Raw genomic sequence first — 22,243 nt, forward strand, 5'->3', positions numbered from 1 at the left:
TCAAATGTTGAGATATATTTAACAAGAGGGAAAAGAGTGGATATTCTTGTTTTGTTGATGACATTAGTAAAATTGTTTGAATTTTCAACATCTGACTTAATGTTGGCTGTAGGCTTGTATATTATCTTTTTTCACATTGGGAATGTATACTGTACTCATAGATTATGCATTATTTTTATCATGAAAATATGTTTGATTTTTTTAAAGAATTTTTAAGCATCTAATGTGGTGATTATGTTGAAAATATGGCACATCTTAAAATGAATCTACCTTTATATGTGATGTGGTCTTCCTTGTTACATTTAATATTTTTAGTTTGTTATACAGGTTTAGTGATTTCAGTATTACATAGAAGCGGAAATCCTCTTTGTTCCCTTCATGAGCATTTCTTTCTTAGAAAACAAAGTATATGTACTACCTCACACAGATGATTTTATTTTTTTCTGCCTGTTCCTCTTAAAATTTCTTGCTTTGTTTTTTCAAAAAAGTTTAAAAAGCATTTTTCATTTACTATATTTTGATCATATTTTTCCCTTCCCTTAGCTTCTTCTTTCCTACTGCTCTTTGAAAATCAAGTTTTCACACTTTTCTTTCTGAAAAAATCAAAACAAATGCCAAAATAGAGCAAAAAAAGTACAAAATTACAGAGTGTATTTTGTGTTGGCCAAGTATTATTGAGTATAAAGCCTGTCTGGAACTCGATTGCTATATCCAGTGTCTCTCTATTGAAGAAAACTGAATTTCAGTGTTACATGTGGAAATGTTCCTTCAATGATTTTGGCAAATACATTTTCTACACCTTTATTTGGGTTTCTTCTTATATCCCCATAGACTCCATGTTTTTGTAGTGTCCTATGACTCTGTTCTTAAAGTTTCATTAGATATATTGTTTTCTTGACAACTTTTTATTCCATTTTGTTCTCAAACATGATATTTGCTCATTTATTTGAGTTATTTCAATGGTATGCCTATCTATTTAGTGTTTCATTTGGTTTAATTTTGTATTTTACCTTTTACTCCATTTGAATTTTCTTCAGAAATTCTATATCTTACACTAATTAATTAATTAATTAATTAATTTTGTATCCTTAGTTATTTTATTTATTATCATAACTTTTTCTAGTCTACATTCCAGTATTAATCTATTTGAATTCATTGATAAAATTTTTATTTTATATGTACACTTTTTTTATATAAAGTGTCTTGGTTTCTCTTTCGTGTGTGCTGTTTTTGATTTTGGTAAGGGAAGTGGGCATCTGATCTGGAGTTAGACTCTTGGTAGTATCACTTGGTATGGACATTTGTCCCACCTTGGTTGTACTGTTGGGACCTCTGCTATTACTTGAAGTTATAAGTCAGGTATTTGAGCAGCCAGATGGTGCTTAATAATCAAACTTGGGATCCCTCACTGTAAATATGAAATTGAAATATCAGAAGTAGTTTTCAGCTTCTTAGCACAAATGAACCTGGTGTTGGTATGTTAGCAGGTTCTTAGTACACATCTTCGGAAGTTTGAGGAGGTGTACACCGAGTTTTATGTTTTCTTTGGGTCACCAAGAGGTAATTTTTTGCTTGAATATCTCTTTAGGCTGTGGCCAATGATGAGTACTGTTAACAAATACAAGACAGACAGCATCTAAGGAACAGTACCAGTACTTGCCTACTGACCTCCTAATCCATGTGTATATTCATCCACATACATATATCTACACAATAATGTTTACATAACCATACCCATGCAACTCCAAAAACAAAATAGTAAAATAAATATTAACAATATTAACATACTTGTGTTATGATTTATTTCAGAAAAATCTAAAGGCTAATATTTATAACATTTTTCTACTAATATAGAAAAGCTTCCAGTTGTCTTACAGTCCTGATGAATTTATAAAATGTATGTGTAATGTATTTAACCAAAGCAAACATGCTGAATGAAATAGAATTGTTAATAAGAAACAATATTATGGTTACCTATTGGATGTCATGTGCAATGTAATTGGAAAAAATGAAAATCAAGAAAATTCTCAAAGCCTGGTTAGCAAATACATCCCAGATATTAAGAATATGATTCTGACTATGGAAATGAAGATATGAGGTGAAATACTGAGGAAAATGAAATTAGTAAACCCATGGAAAGGAAATAATGACATAGAATCGTATAAAATGAAGAAAATTATATAGACAGAATAAATTTACATATATTTAATTAATACTATGTAGTAGAAACAAATTAAGTTTTATGATAGATTTTATAGTTTTATTTGTCAGAAAAATAATCTTTCTATCATTTTCTTCAGAGCAATGTTGACATCCTTATTTCTCAGGCTGTAGATCAGGGGATTAAGCATGGGCACAATGATCGTATAAAATACAGAAGACACTTTACCGTCATCCATGGAACTGGAAGAAGATGGATTCAGATACATAAATGCAGCAGAACCAAAAAAGACAAGAACAGCTGAGATATGAGAGCTGCAGGTACTAAAGGCTTTGGATCTGCCCTCAGTGGATTTAATGCGTAGGATGCTGATAATGATGAAAACATAAGAACTGAGGATGGTCAGGGTTGGGGCAATAATATTTATCCCACTAAAAATTAGAATCATCAACTCATTCACAAAAATATTAGAGCATGAGAGCTGAAGGATAGAAATAAGGTCACAGAAATAATGGTTAATCAAATCAGGTCTGCAAAAATCAATCCTAAATACACACCCTACATGCACTGATGCACAAGCTATGCTTATAATGTAAACTCCTAAAACAAGAGAAAGGCACTTAGGTTGAGACATGATGATACTGTAAAGCAAGGGGCTACAGATGGCAACATAGCGATCATAGGCCATCGCAGACAGCATGTAACATTCTGAAATAGCAAAAAGTAGAAAGAAGTAAAGTTGAATCATGCACTCAGGGTAGGAGATGTCATTCTCTTCCACTATGAAATTCACTAACATTTTAGGGGTAATGACAGTAGATTGGCAGAGGTCAATGAAGGACAGACTGCTGAGGAAGAAGTACATGGGTGTTTTCAGGTGGGAGCTGAGCAGGATCAGGATGATCATGCCAAGGTTCCCCAGTACTGTGAGCAGGTAGATTCCAAGGAAGAGGAGGAACAGGGGCAGCTGCAGTTCTGGTTGGTCTGTTAAGCCAGAGAGGAAGAATTTGGTCACTGTAGAGTGATTGTGTTTTTCCATGCTCTCTGGTCAGATTCTGAAAGGAGGAACATAGTTGATATTCTTTTAGAAGCAGATAGCACCTTAAATTCTATATGGTCACTTATTGCTGTAACATCTTCACTATGTGAAAGTCATTTCACTTTAATATTTTCTAAATTTGAGTTTCAAATTAATGACATTTATTGAACATATTTTGTGTTTATAGTGTCAAAAATGATTGTACGGTATTATAATGTGTCACACCTTTGAAATTAATATTGTAGATAGTATTTTGAAACAAACTCATTTATTAAGAGATACATCTGAATAAAATAAATAACTGATTTATGTCAAGAGTTAAAAAGATTGTTTTAAAAAAATAATTGCACCTAACACATAAACACAAAGTCATATCAATGAAATCACAATTACTGATAAACTTTCCAGATTAAGAATTTTATTGATTCAAAACTTTTTGTTCCCTCAACTTTTGTAAATAGAGTGTGTCAAAAGCAGAAACTCAAAAAAAGCAAAAAATTACAATTTTTGTTTTCTTGTTCTGTTATATAATAAATATATGTATTAACTATTTCATGAAGTAAACAATGATAATTAATTAGGATTGATCTAACTTTATTTGCAGATATTTTAGTATACATCAGTGACTCCAAAAATTCCTCCCTGTAACTCAATAGTCACTGACTCCATGACATCTGAAAGCAGGAACGATCTAAACACTCAGTTATTTTAAAAAGTTTTATTTTTTTGAAAAATGATTTTTAATTAAGATTAGTACAGATATAATTTGTTAGGTACATGATTTTATGTAAGAATAAAGTACACTTTCTCTCTCATAAGCAGGTGAATGGAGTAATCTAAGTTGTGAGACATTTGGTTTCCTCACCCTGTATTTAACCTAAGTGTTATTAGGGTATAATAGTGCCCAAATAGTGTAAATTTATTTGCATTTTTGATAGATATTGCTGAAGGCTTTTCTTATAATACTTGAGATTCACTTAACAGTTTTGATGAAAAGTATTTTCAAATCAGTTTCTTGTTTTTTCTTGAGTCAGAGAAATTACCCAACTGGATATTTTTCACTTAAAATTTACATATTTCATATCAGTAACATATTTTTTAAAATATTTTCTCAATGTAAATAATTTTTTATTGTTTGTAAGAAAATATCGTAGAATTTTGTATTTATTAACATTTAACTTTAATCAAGTTTAGACAGATTTTCTAAATGAATTGAATTTACAAATATCTAGGAACCAATGTATCTTGATGGCAGTATGTATCCTGTTATAAAATTTATTACCATCATTTATCGTCAGTATATTGACACTGTTACAGTTATACTTGCAAGTGACCTAATTTTAATTTCCTTCAATTTTCATTTAATGAATGAATAAGTTATCAGGAAACCCCTGAAATCTCCCATTGCACGTTCTTGGTTTCTCTTTTGTCCCCTGCTGCCCTTAACTGCACTGTTAATAGTAGATATGTAGATACACTTCATGCCAGAACACAGGTGCACTTCTTTTCACTGCTGAGGATTAGACTTAGTGTCTAAGTTTACTAGGTTTGTGCTCTATGGCTGATCTATATCCCAGGCCCTGGGTTCTCAGAGAAAATATCTCACCAGTTCATCCTGACCTTGAATTTACTGCGATGCTCTCACTGATGATGTCCACCTTAATCCCAGCAAGAACACTGGAACTGGAGATACCTGCCACTTTAAAATACATAAGATTGTCCACTGTGTTGTAAGGGAAACTCAAGCCACCCTCTTTTGTACTTAGAGGAGTTTAGGATTTCTCAGCCTAGAGATCTGAGATTTTATGTCTGTAGTATTATATTCAGAGCATGTGCATGCTCTCAAGTCATGAACACCTTCCTTACGACCTGTGTCATTTCTTTCAGATGCTCTTGGGGATTTTCACAATGTAGTTATTGGTAGCCCTGGGGAACCAATTAGACTTAAGTTTACTATACTCTTCGTCAAGATTAAAAGATTAGAAGCTTAGAAATAGAAATGAGATCATTCTCCTGTTTGCCAGCCTGTGGATAGACTAACCTTGACTGCAAAGCTTCTTGACAAATTCAATTTCCTTCTAGCATGTTAGAGTCTTTGCTGTGTCAACTCTTTAATACTTTCACTTCAATTCTGCAACCAATTCAGGGATTCTTTAGCTATGTAAAATGGACCTTGCTATTTACATCAGAATTTAATGAGCAGGAGAGTGTAGTTTGGTCACCTTATGTATTCTTCCAGTAAGACACTCTGAAAAGAATGTTAATGGAGTATATAAAAAGGAAAATTATAAATCAGTATCATAATATAAACTATTCCATGTAGACATGGTCTTATCGAAGAGCAACAGTGATTGAGTATGTGCAAGGTTCTGAAGTAGTTTCTTAAGTACAGTGTTTACTTTCTCAAGGAACTAAAAGCACCTCACTTACTAGACTGTGAAAACAAGGTACTGAATCTTCAACCACGAAATTGGAGGATAAGATAAGCCATGTTTGATTCCTGAACCAGGGACTTTCATGCTTCTTTCCTGTTCTCTATCAGAACTGACTGATGTTTGATACATGAGAAAATGATGAATGTTTCCATGGAATAAGGAAGAAAGCATGTGGGGTTCCTTCAAGCTTACATTGCATTTCAGTATATCAAGGGAAAAGGAACCCTCATTGCATTCAATTGCACAGGAGTAAATTTAAGGGATGGGTAAGCATCTGAGCCTTTTCAGAGGGCATGCTTTCATATACATAAGAAGGGAGTGTCTTATTTGAAATGAGACTATCCTGTGTTCACATATTTTTTCATAGACCAGGGATTATTTGATTTCACTAAATTTCCATGTATTTCTGTATATGCATGGACAGTACTTTAGGCTAAATATGCAATGACTAGTCACCATTAAAATAATAATGATTTTTTCATGAAAGTGTTGCAGTTAAAAGAGTTTAATAGCATTTTATTCATATATATTCTGAACAAAAAGATGCTTATCCTTTGGAGGAGTCCAGGACACAGCTGAACCAGAGGAATTTAAGCTGGGTAAAATCATAAGGATGCTTTGTATACAAGGCATAGTTTAAAAAGAAATTCAACATGAATTGGAAAATATTACTAGATATTGTAATATTTAATGTTTTCCATTCATTAATGTTTTCAATTTCTTTATTTGTTTATTTAAATTTTTACATCTTGACTCCAGATTTCCTACCCTCCATTCCTTCAGTCCTTCCCCAACCTGCCTCCCCCTTCTTCACCCAAGTCCACTCCTGTTCCATTTATTTTAAGAAAAAGGCAGGCCTCCCAATGATAACAACCACCTGTAGCATATCAAACTGCAGCAAGACTAAGCACCCATCTCCGATCTAGGCTGGAGGAGGTAACCTATTAAGATGACAGGGTCCTGAAATCAAGCAACACAGTCACACAGCCCTGCTCCTACTGTTAGGATTCCCACAAGAAGACTCAGCTACACAACTGTAAAATAAGGGCAGAGGACAGAATTTTGCCTATGCAGGCTCCCTGACTGATGGTGGAGACTCAATGAGCTCTTATGAGCCAAGCTTTGTTGACTCTTCGACTTTTCTTGTGGAGGAGTCCTTTCATATGTGGACTCCTTTCCTCACCCTCTTGAACTGGATTCTCTTTGCTCTGCACAATGTTTGATTCTCTGAGTAAGTTTCCATCAGTTTCTTTGTAAAGTCCCTTTCATAACATTTGGTCTAACTCCAGTCTATAAATATAGCAGAATATCATTAAGAATTATTTCATTGATTTATTTTTTCACTTGGGTTTATTCTATCCTAAGTTTCTGTGCTATCCAACTTCTGGGTCCTGACCATCCAGGCAATTTCTGTGGTGGACTCCATTTCATGTTATAGATCTCAAAAGGCATCAGTCACTGGCCACTTCTAAATTTTCTATGCTACCCTGTAACCCAGCACAACTATTATACATTGAAGATTTTGTGGCTGGGTCAGTGTTCCAAACCTTCCACTAGAAGTCTTACCTAGTTAGAGATGGCCTGTATATATTTCATATATACCAATCTAGCTATGTTAGTTAGGGTCATTCTCACAGATTTCTTGGAGATTCCATTTTCCTAGGTTTCTAGTTAATCCCAGACGTCTCCCCAACTTCTAATGGTCTCTCCCACTAATCTCTTCTTCCAGCTTCCTCCCAATCTGGGCCTTCCCATACCCCTCTCTAGATCATCCCTAAGTCTTCTTCCAATGCCTATTCTATTTCCCATTCATGGTGGGATTGTTACTTAGCGTCTCTGGTCTGTGGATTATAGCATGGTTATCCTTGACTTTATGGCTAATATCCAACTATTAGTGAGTGTATTCCATGCTTGTCTTTCTGGGTCTGTATTTCCTCACTTGGGGTGATCATTTTTACTTTCATCCATTTGCCTGCAAATTCATGATGTCCTTGTATTTAATAGCTCTGTAACATCATTGTGCAAGCATAGAACATTTTCTTTATTCATTCTTTAGTCAAGGGACATCTAGGTTGTTTCAGATTCCCCCACCCCCCAAATGACTCTAGATTGTTTCTGGCTGACTTAAAACTATTCAACACAGGAAATATTTGTGAAGTCTTTTTTTTTTCCTGAGTGAAAGCAGTGAGAAAAAACCTAGAAAGATTATTTATTGAAATGAAGGTTCACAAAAAATAAATTAGTTTAAGAGGGTATCTATACATAAAAAATTCTATAAGGACATAGAAGGAAAATGTAGGACCAAATTAAGCATTGCAGCTAGTGATAGAGCTATTAATTTGGCTCCTCACCAAGTTAAAATTTTGCAACTTAAAAGGAATTATGTGAAAAGTATTTTTATCTTGAGTTTGTAGCTATTACGAATTTCTGAATATCAACAAAGTTGAAAATATGGCTTAGTCATCTTGGCTGACTCTGCTTTGGTATGGTTCTATCCACATCATGGCAACAGTTAAATTCAGCATCTATTATGAGTTTGAAATGCACAAAATTGCACATAACAATGTTTAATTATAAATTTTACTATGATAATATTTTTTGCTATGCTTTGTTTTGTTTATAATTTTTATTTTTTTCTGTGATTTGTTTTATTTTGTTTTTGATACAGAGTGTCTTAGATTTTTACTGCTATTAGACACGATGATGAAGGAACATCTTAAAAGGACAGCATTTATTTGGGGCTGCCTTACAGGTTCAGAGGTTTTGTCATTATCATGAAGGCCTGACCATGGCAGCATCCTGGAAGACATGGTGAATGAAGAGCTAAGAATTCTGTATCTTCACCTGAAGGCTGCTAGTAGAATATTGGATTCCAGGCATGTAGGATAAGGATCTTAAAGCCCACACCCACAGTGACACAGCTAATACAACAAGGACACACCTACTGGAACAGGTCCATACCTTCTAATCATGCCACTCCCTGCGCAGAACATATAGAAACTATCACGTTCCACTTCCTGGTCCCCATAGGTTTGTTCAAACATATGAGTCTATGGGGTACCTACCTAAACATAGCAAAATGCAATATACACTTAGTACAACTTCCAAAGTTCCCATAGTTTATAACAGCCTCAACAGTGTTAAACATCCAAAGTTCAGTCTCTTCTGAGACTCATGAAATCACTTACTATAATTCCCAAAGCAAGACAGGAAAACCACTGGGCAAACTCCAAAATCTGCATCTCCAAGGCTGTTGTTAAAGCAGTCTTTAGATCCTCAACTTCTATTTCATCTTTATTGACAGCAACAAACTTTGTTTTTCCTGGGTTGGTTTTACTCACTGTTAGTAGCTTTCCTCAGCAGATAGCCCATGGCTCTGACATCTCCAAAATCTTAGTGAGTCCAAGGCAATTTCAATGTTGTAGCTTCTTGTTTCAATGTCTAGGATCCACACATAATCTTCTGAGTTCCTCCAAAAATCAGCTTTCATCTTTCTAGCTCTTTCCTTGTAGAATCTAAGCTCAGGTTGATCCTGCACTGCCACTGCTGTTCTAAGTGATCATCCCATGGTACTGGCATCTCCCATAGACTGGGGTCTTCTGCAGCAACTAAGTTTCACTAATAGCCTCTAATAGGCTTTCTTCATGTTGCCAAACTTCAAATTGTTTGCATGACTTCTTCAGTCCTTGACCTTCAACTGCACCTGAGGCTGCACCTTCACTAATGGCCTTCCTTGGCCTCTCATAGTGTCAAGCTTCAGCTGTTCTTCATGGCCCCTTCATGCCTTCAAACCCAGTACCACCTAGGAGACTCTTACCAAGTACAGCTGTAGCATGAGGTACAACCTTGGCTACCTCTGGAATACAGCTGCTTTGTGCTCTTAGAAAACACTCCCAGAAGATTTCACCTCAGTGATGGTAGTCTCTTCTTAATTACCACTAAATTCTTAGCTCCAGCTAACTAGCTAACCAGTAGCCCCTTCTACTTATCACTATAATACCAGAGTCACATGACTGAAGCAGCTGAGTTCTTCTGCTTGCTGGAGCTGGAACATGGCCTACTTGTTCTCTTATGTTATCACCAGCTTTCTGTTTTTCAACTGCTTAAGCTTGACTGTCCTGGATCCTGTTTTGTAGATTGACCTTGAACCCCGAGATCTGCTTGCCTGTCTCCTAGGCTTAAAGATGTGTACCACCATGTCTAGATCTAAATTTAGCTGGGTGATATCTTGCCCTAAAGTCCCATTCCCTTAATCTAGTATCTCTTAGAGCACAGGATTCAGCCCCATTTCATTTCTTGAAGTCGCTTTAATACTCAAAATATATATTTTATATTTTTCTTTTCTAAGCTTGCTACACTTGCTCAAAATGCCCTTAATGATACATAATTGGAGAACAAAGTCTCTGCTGGGCTTTTTTTTTTTTTGAGACTTCTTTGTCAATGAAATTAATATAAACCCCAGGTAGACTTTTTAGACAAGGGCAAAAAGCAGCCATATTCTTCAAAAAATTTTCACAAAACAGTCCCTATACCACATATTAAAATTCATTTTCTTAGAAACTGATTGGATTAGGTCTACACATTTAAAATTACTCTCAGCAAAAAAGTCTTTTAGGATGGCCCAATAAACCCCATTTAAAGCATCCCACAGCTTTCCAAACCCAAAGTCCCAAAAAATTTACATTTTTCCAAACAAAAGCATGGTCAGGCCTATCACAGTATCTACCAGTCCATGGTACCAATTTCTGTCTTAGAGTTTTACTGCTGTGAACAGACACTATGACCGAAACAACACTTATAAGGACAACATTTAATTGGGAGTAGCTAACAGGCTCAGAGGTTCAGTCTATTATCATCAAGGTGGTAACATGGCAGCATCTAGGCAGGTATGGTGCAGGAGGAGCTGAAAGTTCTACATCTTCATCTGAAATAGAATACTGATTTCCGGGGAGCTAGGACAAAGTTCTTAAGCCAACACCCACAGTGACAAACCTACCAACAAGGCCACACCAAATCTAACAGGGCCATTCTTTTTAATCCTGCCAAACACTAGGGAGGGCATAGGTAAACCATCACGCAAGATTTGTCTGTTTATCCCTGGCTTTCCTAGAACTTACTTTCTAGACCCAGTTGGTCATGAACTCAGATATTCTCCTGCCTCTATCTCCTAAGTGCTTTGATTTAAGACATGTACCACCACAATACTTATCTTTATTTAATGATTTGCATTCATCATATGTTGATAGTTTTTCCTTTAAAAGCATCTTCTGTCCATATTTCACAATCCATATATCAGATTACTAACATGCTTAATGTCAGATAAACAATTTCTCTGTAGCAATTTAGGTTTTAATAGTGTGTTGTGTTAAGAATGTTACATTTATGTAGGAAATATCAAAGTACTCTGTATGAAGTAAGAAGCAAAAGAATTAATTCTAGAGGATCATAATCCTGTATTAAAATAAGGTTTCATTATGTGTCCAAAGCAGACACTTGAGAATTTGGTTCAGCAGAGGAGTTTAGGACCTGGGATAAATTTCTGCTGTTGAAAGTGAAGAATGTAGAGATTTTGAAGGACCCTAATTCTTACTGAAGCATAAGAACTATTAGGAGGCTTTGCCTGGTAGAAAGTTGGTAGGTTATGAGGTTATGAGGTTATCCTAAGGGCTTTTGCCAGCTTTACACTCACCGCATTAGGTCCAGTTTAGGTCAAGTACTAGCTTCCTGCCTCTGGTCAAGGCAGGGTCAAGTTCCATCCTTTACCCCCAGTTCTTGGGAGGAGCAGGGACATTCTTGAACATCCAAAGAATGTGCTGTCTGATAGTTAAATGACCCTCTTTTCTCAGATAGAGCTTGAAGGCATGTCATATTAGTTTAAACTAAACTTGCTGATGTAATCTGTACCCTAAAAAGTATAAAAACTGCTTATTTATAGACATTCGGGGTCTCCTTCTAGTCACTTGCCACAAGGGGCTGATTGAAGACTGACCCGACATGCTGGAAATTAAACCTCTTGTGTGCTTAAACCTCTGTTCTTGTGCATCACTTGTGCATCACTTGGTGGGTCTTCCAGCAGGTAAGACTAACTTCAAGCCTTATATTTAAATTTTATTACCACAACACTCCCTAAACAGAAACTTGTAATGAAACTAGTGACAATGTTGCAATCTGAAACTGTAAACAGTGACTTGCTAGAGGCTTAGCGTGCCTAATTCTGACAAGAAAAACTGTGAAACAGGGCTCAGTTACATGACCATCTTCACTCTTCATTTTTTCCTGCTCTTTAACTCTTTTTTAAAACTTAATTTTTTTGTTTTGTTTTGTTTTTCCTGCATTTTTTTCTGTATGTGTTTTTTATTTACACTTCAAATGTTATTCCCTTTCCTGGTTTCCCCAACATAAGCCCCCTATGCCCACCCCCTTGCCTTCTTCTACAAGGGTGTTGCCCTCTCCATCAACGCATTTCCCACCCAGACCCCCGACATTCCCCTATACTGGGAGGACCTTGGCAGGACCAAGGGTTTCCCCTTCCTTTGGTGCCCAATAAGGTCATCCTCTGCTACATATGCAGTTGGAGCCATGGGTCAGTCCATGTATAGCCTTAGGGTAGTGGTTTAGTCTCTCAGAGCTCTGGTTGGTTGGCATTGTTTTTTTTATGGGATTGCACGTCCCTTCAGCTCTTTCTGTTTTCTTTTTCTTTTTCTTTTTATATGATGGAGAACATTCAACTGGGGCTGGCTTACAGGTTCAGAGGTTCTGTCCAGTATCATCAAGACAGGAACATGGCAACATCCAGGCAAGCATGGTTCAGAAGGGGTTGAGAGTTCTATATCTTCATCTGAAGTCTTGAAGCAGAAGACTGGCTTCCAGGCAGCTAGGACTAGGGTATTAAAACTTACACCCACAGTGACACACCTACTCCAATAAGGCCACACCTTAAAATAGTGCCACTCCCTGGGCCAAGCATTAGCAAGCCATAACAACTTATATCACTGTTCCCAGTAGAATAGAGGGCTAGTGACATTATATTCTTTCTATGCTTGGATCTGGGAAGGTTCTGTATCTCCCCTCTTTGGGACCTGTACCTGAGGTCCCAACGGCTGCTGTTCATTGTATAGGTGAGTCAGTCCACACAGAGAGAAGCCTGTGAGTGCTCTGCTGGCTTCTCCGACTGTCCCTGTTGATGTGTGAGCCAAGATGCCTCCAGATGATTTTAGCTCTTAACTGCTAAGCCTTACCTGTTGGGGGATCTGACAACATGGGACAAGCTAGCAACACTATGCTTTTTGTTTTTGAGTTTTTGAATAGCAGAATTTGCAAATATAATAAAATAGCAGCATTTAAATAGTTCTGGGGTGTTTTCTTACACAAGTTGCACAATGGTAGTCACTGGGGAAGATTCAAGCTCCCCCTCCAAAGCCCCTCAGCAGCTGCCACACGTGAGCTTACTTGTATTTCCTTTGCTAAAGTGTTGCCATTTACCCATACCTCACTGAAAGTGCAACAGAGTGTGCTTTTCACTCCTGTCCATGCAAGTCAGCATTTCTGTCCTCAAGACTGTGGTGTGAGTGAGCAGCCAATTGTGCTGCATTGCTGCTAGAGAAAGTTGGTTTTATAGTTTGTTTGTTTGTTTATTTATTTATTTATTTATTCATTTTTATTATATATATATATATATATATATTTACATATAAATGTTATTCCCTTTTCCAGTTTCCTGTCCATAAGCACCCATCCCCTCTCTGTCCCCCATTCGGGTGTCACCCCAATCCACCTCCCTTGCTGTCCCCCTCACTGACATTTCCTTGCACTGGGGGTTCAATTTTGGCAGGACCAAGGGCATCCCCTTCCACTAGTGCCCCAACAAGGCTATTCTCTGCTACATATGCAGTTGGAGACCTGGGTCAGTCCATGTATAGTCTTTTGGTAGTGGTTTAGTCTGCGGAAGCTCTGGTTGGTTGGCATTATTGTTCTTATGGGTTTGCAAGCCCCTTCAGCTCTTTCAATCCTTCTTCTAATTCCCCGAAAAGGGGGTTCTGTTCTCAGTTCAGTGGTTTGCTGCTAGCATTGACTTCTGTATTTTACATGCTACAGATGTGTCTCTCAGGAGAGATCTATATCCAGTTCCGTTTAGCATGCACTTTTTAGCTTCATCGATCTTATCTAGTTGTGATGGCTGTATATATATGGACCACATGTAGGGCAGGCTCCAAATGGCCGTTCCTTCTGTCATTGCTCTAAACTTTGCCTCCATATTCCCTGCTATGGATATATTTTTCCCCTTTTATGAAGGAGTGGCATCATCTGCATTTTGGTCATCCTTCTTCTTGAGCATCCTGTGGTCTGTGGATTGCATCTTGGGTAATTTGAGCTTTTGGGCTAATATCCACTTAACAATGAGTGCATACCAAGTGTGATTTCTGTGATTGGGTTACTTCACTCAGGATGATATTTTCTAGTTCATTCCATTTGCCTATGAATTTCATGAAGTCATTGTTTTTGATAGCTGAGTAGTACTCCATTGTGTAGATGTACCACATTTTCTGTATCCATTCCTCTATTGAAGGGCGTCTGGGACCGTTCAAGCTTCTAGTTATTATAAATAAGGCTGCTATGAACATAGTGGATCATGTGTCTTTGTTGTATGTTGGAACATCATTTGGTTATATGCCCAGGAGAGGTATAGTTGGGTCCTCAGGTAGTAGAATGTCCAATTTTCTGAGGAAACTCTAGACAGATTTACAGAGTGGTTGTACCAGTTTGCAATCCCACCAACAATGAAGGAGGGTTCCTCTTTCTTCATATCCTTGCCAGCACCTGTTGTCACCTGAGTTTTGAACTTACCCATTCTGACTCATGTGAGGTGGAATTTCAGGGTAGTTTTGATTTGCATTTCCCTGCTGACTAAGAATATTGAACATTTCTTTAGACATTTCTCAGTCATTCGAAATTCCTCAGCTGAGAATATTTTGTTTAAGTCTGTACCCCATTTTTCATAGGGTTATTTGGCTCTCTGGTGTCTAACTTCTTGAGTTCTTTGTATATTTTTTATATTAGCCCTCAATCCGATGTAGGATTGGTAAGATCTTTTCCCAAATTGTTGGTTACCATTTTGTCCTAGTGACAGTGTCTTTTGCTTTACAAAAGCTATGCAGTCTTATGAGGTCCCATTTGTCAAATCTTGATCTTAGAGCATGAGCCATTGGTGTTTGGTTCAGGAAATTTTCCCCAGTGCCCATGTGTTCGATACTCTTCCCCACTTTTTTCTTCTAATAGTTTGAGTGTATCTGGTTTAATGTGGAAGTCCTTGATCCACGTGGTCTTAAGCTTTGTACAGGGTGATAAGAATTAATCAATTTCCATGCTTCTACATGCTGACCACCAGTTGAACCAGCACCATTTGTTGAAAATGCTATCTTTCTTCCATTGGATGGTTTTACGTTTTTGTCAAAAATCAAGTGACCATAGTTGTGTGGGTTCATTTCTTGGTCTTCAGTTCTGTTCCACAATTCATTCTCTCTGCCTGTCTCTGTACCAATACCATGCAATTTTTATGACTATTGCTCTCTATTACTGCTTGAGGTCATGGATGGTTTTTACTTATTCACCTTACATCCTGATCATTGAGCCTCTCCTGGTCACCTGCTCCCAAAAAGCTTTCCCCTTGCCTCTTCTCCTCTGAACAGGTGGAGACCCTCCTGGATATGCCTTCCACCCTGGAACTCCTAGTCTCTGGAGTCCTGGCCTTTCCTCTTCCACTGAGGCCAGACAAGGCAGCTCAGCCAGTAGAACAAATAGACATACAGCCAACAGCTTTTGGGATAATCTCTGGCCATATATTCAGGACCTACATGATGGTAAACTGCACATCTGCTATATAGGAGTGGGAAAATCTAGGTCCAGTCCATGTAAGTTCTTTGGTTGGTGGTTCAGATTCTGAGAGCCCCAAGTATCTAGGTTAGTTTACTCAGTTGGTCTTCCTGTGGAGTTCCTATCCCCTTCTCAGACTGAAATCTTTCCTCCTATTCTTACATAAGAGTCCCCAAACTCCATCCACTGTTTTACTGTGGGTGTCTGTACCTGTCTTAATCAGCTGCTGGGTGGGGCCTCTGCAAGACAGATTCATGTTAGGAATTGGTTTTTGACCATGGGATGGGTCTCAAGTTCGGCTGCTTATTGGTTTGCCATTCCCCCAGTCTCTGCTCTGTCTCCTGTCCCTTCATTTATTGTAGACAGGATACATTTTGTGTTGAAAATTTTGTGGGTAGGTTGGTGTCTTTTTCTCTCCACTGGGGTTTGTGTCTGGCTATAGTACGTGGCCTCTTCAGCTTCCCTATCCTCAACGTAGTAAATCAAAAGTAAGGTCACCCCCATTAATTCTAGTGTGCCTCCTTTATCCCAGGTCTCTGTCTCTTCCTGGAGATGCCCTTCACCTTCTCACTCACATAAGGTGGAGATTTTCTTTAATTTTCATGGCCATCAAGCCATCTCCCCTGTCTTTCCCAATACCTGATCCTGAATATGCCTTTTCCCTCCCCATTCTCTTCCATCACATTTCCCTCTATTCATGTGCCTCTTATGATGGTTTTCTTCCCCTGTCTAAGTAAGATAAAAGTTTTCTCACTTGGGCCTTCCTTCTTGTTTAGCTTATTTGGGTCTGTGGGTAAACTAAATCTCATAAAAAAGAAAGTGGAAAATACCTTTGAAAGCATTGATATAGGAGACAATTTCCTGAACAGAACATCATGGCTCAGGCTCTAAGATCAACAATTGATAAAAGAGACCTCATTAAACTTAAAAGGTTTTATAAGGCACAGGACACTGTTAATAATACAAATAGTCAACCCACAGCCTGGGAAATTATCTTTACCAACCCTATATTTGAAAGAGGGCCATTATCTAAAATGCACAACGAAGTCAGGAAGTTAGACACTAACAACCCAAATATCCCAATTAAAAAATGGAGTACAAAACTAAACAAAGAAGTCTCAACAGAGGAATCTTAAATCAAAACAACTGTGAGGTTCCACACATCAGAATGCTAAGATGAAAACCCCAAGCGACAGTACATTCTGGTGAGGATGTAGAGTAAGAGGAACACTCATTCATTGCTGGTGGGAGTGTGAATTTGAATAACCACATGGGAAATCAATTTGGCCTTTTCTCACTTTACTCAGTGCCCTGCAGTAAGGTCATTTACCCACTGTACCATCTCTCCAGTGCCTATACTTCTTATTTTAATGGATCTAACAAAAACATACATAGGTCAAAAATAGTAGTAATACGAATGAATGTAACTATCATTATATGCATATATAAACAAAGGACTTATAACAGTAATATGGGACCAATCCATCTTTCCATCTCCAGCACTGTGTTAATTTTGTGATCCATAGTATGTTCAACTCTATGGTTTATGATCTACCCAGCCTGGGTTTGTGACTCAGTTAATGGTACTGGAAATAACAATTATCTTGTTGGTAAGGACTTAGGCCCAATTATTGGTTATTCCTATAACATTTTGTTTTCACAACAACATTGAACAAAGATTTCTAGGGAATTTAAGGATCACAACTTAGCAGGACTAGTGTTTTTTCTCCTATAGTAAAATGAAAAGTACATTTCTGTCTGATGAAAGCTAGCCAGTAAGGTTGGCACTTTCACGTTGGCTATAACATTACTTCTCTATACACTATGACACAGATATGTGGTATCTTCACTATTAGGGTCTTAACACCAAGATTAGATGGTAACTTTTAGCTAACGTTCTTGTAGCTCTTATCAAACACTATAACCAACTTGAAATCTGGAAGGCTGATGTCTCCACAATCCCATATGTTCAAACCTGTTTTGGGTTTCCTAGGTGTTTATGATTTCTGGTAACATTTAAGACTATTTATTGCCAGTTTTGATGAAGGGAGAGATTGAATTGGATTTGTAGACTACTTTTGATAGGATGCCATTTCCACAATATTATCCCTACAAGAGTGTACAAGGTTTTCAACCTTCGGTATCTTTGATTTCTTTTCTCCTGTCATGAAGTTGTATTGAACAAATACTTCATTTCCTTATCTGTTTCCAGAATATTTAACTCTTGGATACTATTGTGAATGGTATCCTTTTCATGATTTGTTTTATTTTTGTACATAGAATCCTGCTGGGCTATATGTGTTGATTTTATAATCTTGTTTGTATTTTGTTGAATATTTTATCAGCTGTATGTATATTTGAGTGGTAGCTTTATGTTGTTCTACATCTATGATCATACTGTCTACAACGAAGTATACTTTGATTTCTTCTTCTATTTACATCTCATTTACTTCTACACTGATATTACTGCTTCAGCAAAAATGTCAAGTTCTATATTTAACACAAGCGAAGGAAACATCCTTGTATTTGAATTTTCATTATTTAACACAACATGTTAATAATGTAATGTTGGATATATATTCGGTATTCCAGATTCTCCAAGAAATTTATCATGAAGAAATGTTGGATTTAGCCAAAGGCTTTAAATCATCTAATGAAGTTATCACACTGAAAAAAAATGAGCTGGTGTTCAGATGGTTCTACTTTTATATGTGACCTGGTCTGTGTAGAGAGAGGTATTGATTCCCTAATTGGTTCTTGATTGTGTTAATAGAGAAGGTGGAAGCTAACTGCTGGGTCAAAGGAAAAAGATGAGATTTTCAGGTCCCAGTAGGAAGAGAAAGCAACAAGATAGAAAAGTTCCTCTTAGTCCAGCATTCGATGGAGGAGCACAAATGTTATATAAGGTCTGGCTTCAAGTAGAATGAATGGCAGCTTCTGCAATAAGCAGAATTCTAATATAGGATAGCTGATGAGTTTAGGGCAATAGATTCTGCATCAGCAGTTGTGTTATCTCAAGGGTTTTAGAGTTAGAACTGTCTGTGATTTTCCATCCACAGAACAAAGGTGGTGAGAGAAAGTGCACAGTTGGTGTGCTCATTGGCAGCTTTGTGGGGCTAGCCTCAGGGTTGTTGGCTGGTGGAAAGGTATGTCAGCTGTCAGCATTCCTGGGAAAAATGTTATCTGGCACTTGAAAGAGCTAAGGGAGTGGGGTGACTGCTGATCACAGAACCTAGCAGAGAGTAAGGCAGAGCTCTCAATAAATAGCAAGCATTTTTATAAAATTACATGCTACACATCTTTCTTATGAAATTCGCTAATTTTGAAACTTAATGTTTATTATTTCAGTATTATATTACCAGGGGACTCCTTTATGGGTCTGTCTATTCACTGGACCATATTTCTCTTGCTCCTTGATAAACATTTCCTTCCTTTGATTTAGAAAATTTTCTTTATGTTATGTGTGCCACCTCACATAGCTGCTTTCCTTTCTTTATGCCTGTTCCTCCTCTTAAAATTTCCTGTTAGATTTTTAAAATAATATTTTGAAAAAAAATTTATACACTATATTTTAATCACATTTGCCTTCCAATAACTTTTTCCCCTGCACTGCACAGTGAAATTCATGATTTTGCCCCACACCTCTCTCTGGAATAAAAAAATAAAACTAAAACCAAACCCCCCCAAAAAAACAAAACAAAACCAAAACAATCAATGTAAAAACAACAAAAAATGCAACATAGTTATGAAGTATATTTTGTGTTGGCTAACTATTACAGAGCATAAAACCTGACTGGAAGTATTTTGATATACACAGTGTCTTCCTAATGAGTTTCTGTCTTAGGTTTGAAAATATTTCTTCAGTGATTTTGACAAGTACACTCTCTGTGCCTTTAATTGGGTTTCTTCTGCTATAGTCATAGATTTCATGCTTTTGTACTGTCCTATGGCTCTGTTCTTAGGTTTTATTAGATTTATCATTTTCTTTGACTGAGTGATCTATTTTGTCTTCTATCCCGATATCTCTTACATTTGATTCATTTTATTGGTGAAGTTTTATATTAAATATTTTGTTTGGTTTGTTCCATTTTGTAGCTTACAGTTTTATTCCATTTGGATTTTCTTCAGAAATTGTATTTTGAAACTAATGAATAAATTAAAATATATTTTGTATCCTTACCTGTTTTACTTATTTCCTTAACTGTGTATTTTCTGAGCCTACAATCAGCATTAATATCCTACTTGAATTCTTTGACCATTATTATACCATTATTATAATTTCAGTTTTATATTATTTCTCACTGTTTCTTACATGTTTATATTTTGTGTCATCATCATTTTTACAGCGATAAAGCATTTTGTTTGCTTTTTTATCTGTATGCTGCTGTTGTTTCACTATGAAAAATGGGCATGTGAAGCTTACGCTTGGTAGTTTCTTTTGGTATGGACGTTTGTTTCACATTTGTTGTGTGGTTGTTGAGATGTCTGCAATTCACATAAGGTACCAGGTTTTTGAGTAACCAGATTGTGCTTAATGTTCACAGTCAGTGTTGGTGAGCAATTGGAATATCAGAAGTTCTAGTTCTAATTTCATCTGAGCAAAGTTCATTTTCTTAGCACAATTATGTATCCAAAGATTCTAGTATGTTCTTATTGTAGAAATTCAAAAGTTTATGGAAGAGTATACAGAGATTTTTGTATTTGACAGGTCACCAGGAAAAGGGTCATGGAACTGAAAGGTGCAGGATTTGTCTGGATATCAGGTATTGTAGGCTGCAGTCAGTGCAATGGGAGTGCTGTCTCTATAATGCTAGATAGACAGCGTATAAGGAATAAAGCCTGAACTTGCCCTGTGACCTTTAAATGCATATGTGTACAGTCATTCACATGTATGTACACAATCATATTAACATATAAACATACACATACATACCCAAAAACAAAAAAAAAACTAAAAAATAATCAATGTTATCACCTTTGTGTGATGATTTATTTCAGATAAACTATGAGTAATATATTTCAAACTTTCTCTATTAACAGTGGGCTGCCAACAGTTTCGTATACACTCTTGAACAACTTGTGAAATTTACGTACAATGTCAGAAAACACTGTGTGAAACACAGAATGGTCAATAAGCAACAACATTTTGATACATATTGGATGTCAATTGTATATATTAGGGACAAATAGATATCAAGAAAAATTATCATGGACTGGTACTAGGAAATAATTTCTTGATAACTGGAAGTGATACTGAAGAAGATTTGAGGTAAGATAATATGGAAAATAATATTAAGAAAGCTATGAAAGAAATAATGTCATAGAAGGGGTTGGGGATTTAGCTCAGTGATAGAGCACTTGCCTAGCAAGATCAAGGCCAAAAAAAAGAAAGAAATAATGTCATAGAGTCTCAGAAAAAGAAAAATGACACACTCGTTAAAACATATTCAACTCATACTATGTAGTAGCCCTAGATTAAGACCTAATGGAATATTTTATACATTATATTTATCAGAAAAGTAATTTTTTTCCTATTAGTTTCTTCAGAGCAATTTTTATATCCTTATTCCTCAGGCTGTAGATCATGGGGTTGAGCATGGGAACAATGATGGTGTAAAATACAGAAGACACTTTTCCTTCACCCATAGGACTTGAAGATGATGGGTTCAGATACATAACTGCAGCAGAACCATAAAAGACAGCAACAACTGAGATGTGGGAGCTGCAGGTGCTGAAAGCTTTGGCTCTGCCCTCAGTGGATTTAATGCGTAGGATGCTGATAATGATGAAAACATAAGAACTGAGGATGGTCAGGTTTGGGAGAATGGTATTAATTACACTAAAAATTAGAATCATTGACTCATTCACAAAAACATTAGAGCAGGAGAGATGAAGGATAGAAATAAGATCACAGAAATAATGGTCGATGAAATCAGATTTGCAGAAATCAACCCTAAATATACACCCTACATGCACTGATGCACAAACTATGCCTATAATGTAAACTCCTAAAACAAGAGAAAGGCACTTATGTTGAGACATGATGATACTGTAAAGCAAGGGGTTACAGATGGCAACATAGCGATCATAGGCCATTGCAGCCAGCACATAACACTCTGAAACAACAAAAATGACAAAGAAGTAAAGTTGAATTATGCACTCAGTGTAAGATATGTCATTCTTCGCCATCAAAAAAATCATCAGCATTTTGGGAGTAATAACAGTAGATTGGCAGAGGTCAATGAAGGACAGACTGCTGAGGAAGAAGTACATGGGTGTTTTCAGGTGGGAGCTAAGCAGGATCAGGATGATCGTGCCAAGGTTCCCCAGTACTGTTAGCAGGTAGATTCCAAGGAAGAGGAGGAACAGGGGCAGCTGCAGTTCTGGTTGGTCTGTTAAGCCAGAGAGGAAGAATTTGGTCACTGTGGAGCGATTGCCTTTTTCCATGCTCTCTGATCAGAATCTGAAAGGAAAAGATATGGACTTTTGAGGTACATGGTTGCTCTTCTTTTTGAAGCAGCTACCACCTTAAATTCTATATGCGAATGTCTTGCTATACCATCTTCACTTTGTAGAAGTTGTCTCATTTTAAAATTTTTACATTCGATTTTCAAAATTAATGACAGTTTTCAGAAAATATTTAATTTGTCTTTATACTGTTGAAAATGTTTGCACTGTTAATTTTCTATTTCATCATATCAAAACTCCGAACCTAGTATTTCTAAATACTAACTCTAA

At 36.8% G+C, this 22,243-nt stretch overlaps 2 protein-coding genes across 3 annotated transcripts; both read right to left on the reverse strand.

The window, feature by feature from the left end:
- Positions 1-2,195: 2,195 nt before the first annotated feature.
- On the reverse strand, positions 2,196-4,996 carry Or8g21 (olfactory receptor family 8 subfamily G member 21). Of its 2 annotated transcripts, XM_063265946.1 has the most exons (2): positions 4,821-4,996; positions 2,196-3,216 (listed from the first exon to the last, which is right to left on the reverse strand). In XM_063265946.1, the coding sequence occupies exon 2, from the start codon at positions 3,198-3,200 to the stop codon at positions 2,268-2,270; it is 933 nt and encodes a 310-aa protein (XP_063122016.1). In that variant the 5' UTR covers positions 3,201-3,216; positions 4,821-4,996; the 3' UTR covers positions 2,196-2,267. The 2 variants fall into 2 exon arrangements, with proteins under 2 accessions (XP_063122016.1, NP_001000801.1); NM_001000801.1 differs by lacking the exon at positions 4,821-4,996 and having other exon boundaries at positions 2,268-3,200.
- A 16,020-nt stretch (positions 4,997-21,016) lies between these two features.
- Or8g17d (olfactory receptor family 8 subfamily G member 17D) lies at positions 21,017-21,952 on the reverse strand. The gene has a single exon (NM_001000800.1). It carries the CDS (start codon positions 21,950-21,952, stop codon positions 21,017-21,019), a length of 936 nt encoding a protein of 311 aa, NP_001000800.1.
- Between the last annotated feature and the right edge of the window lie 291 nt (positions 21,953-22,243).

The sequence above is a fragment of the Rattus norvegicus genome, chromosome 8 (assembly GCF_036323735.1).
Source record: "Rattus norvegicus strain BN/NHsdMcwi chromosome 8, GRCr8, whole genome shotgun sequence".
In the NCBI taxonomy this organism is placed as follows: Eukaryota; Metazoa; Chordata; class Mammalia; order Rodentia; family Muridae; genus Rattus; species Rattus norvegicus.

Coding starts and splice junctions, on each gene's coding strand:
- Or8g21 (XM_063265946.1), bottom strand. CDS start 3,200: ATGGAAAAACACAATCACTCTACAGTGACCAAATTCTTCCTCTCTGGC.
- Or8g17d (NM_001000800.1), bottom strand. CDS start 21,952: ATGGAAAAAGGCAATCGCTCCACAGTGACCAAATTCTTCCTCTCTGGC.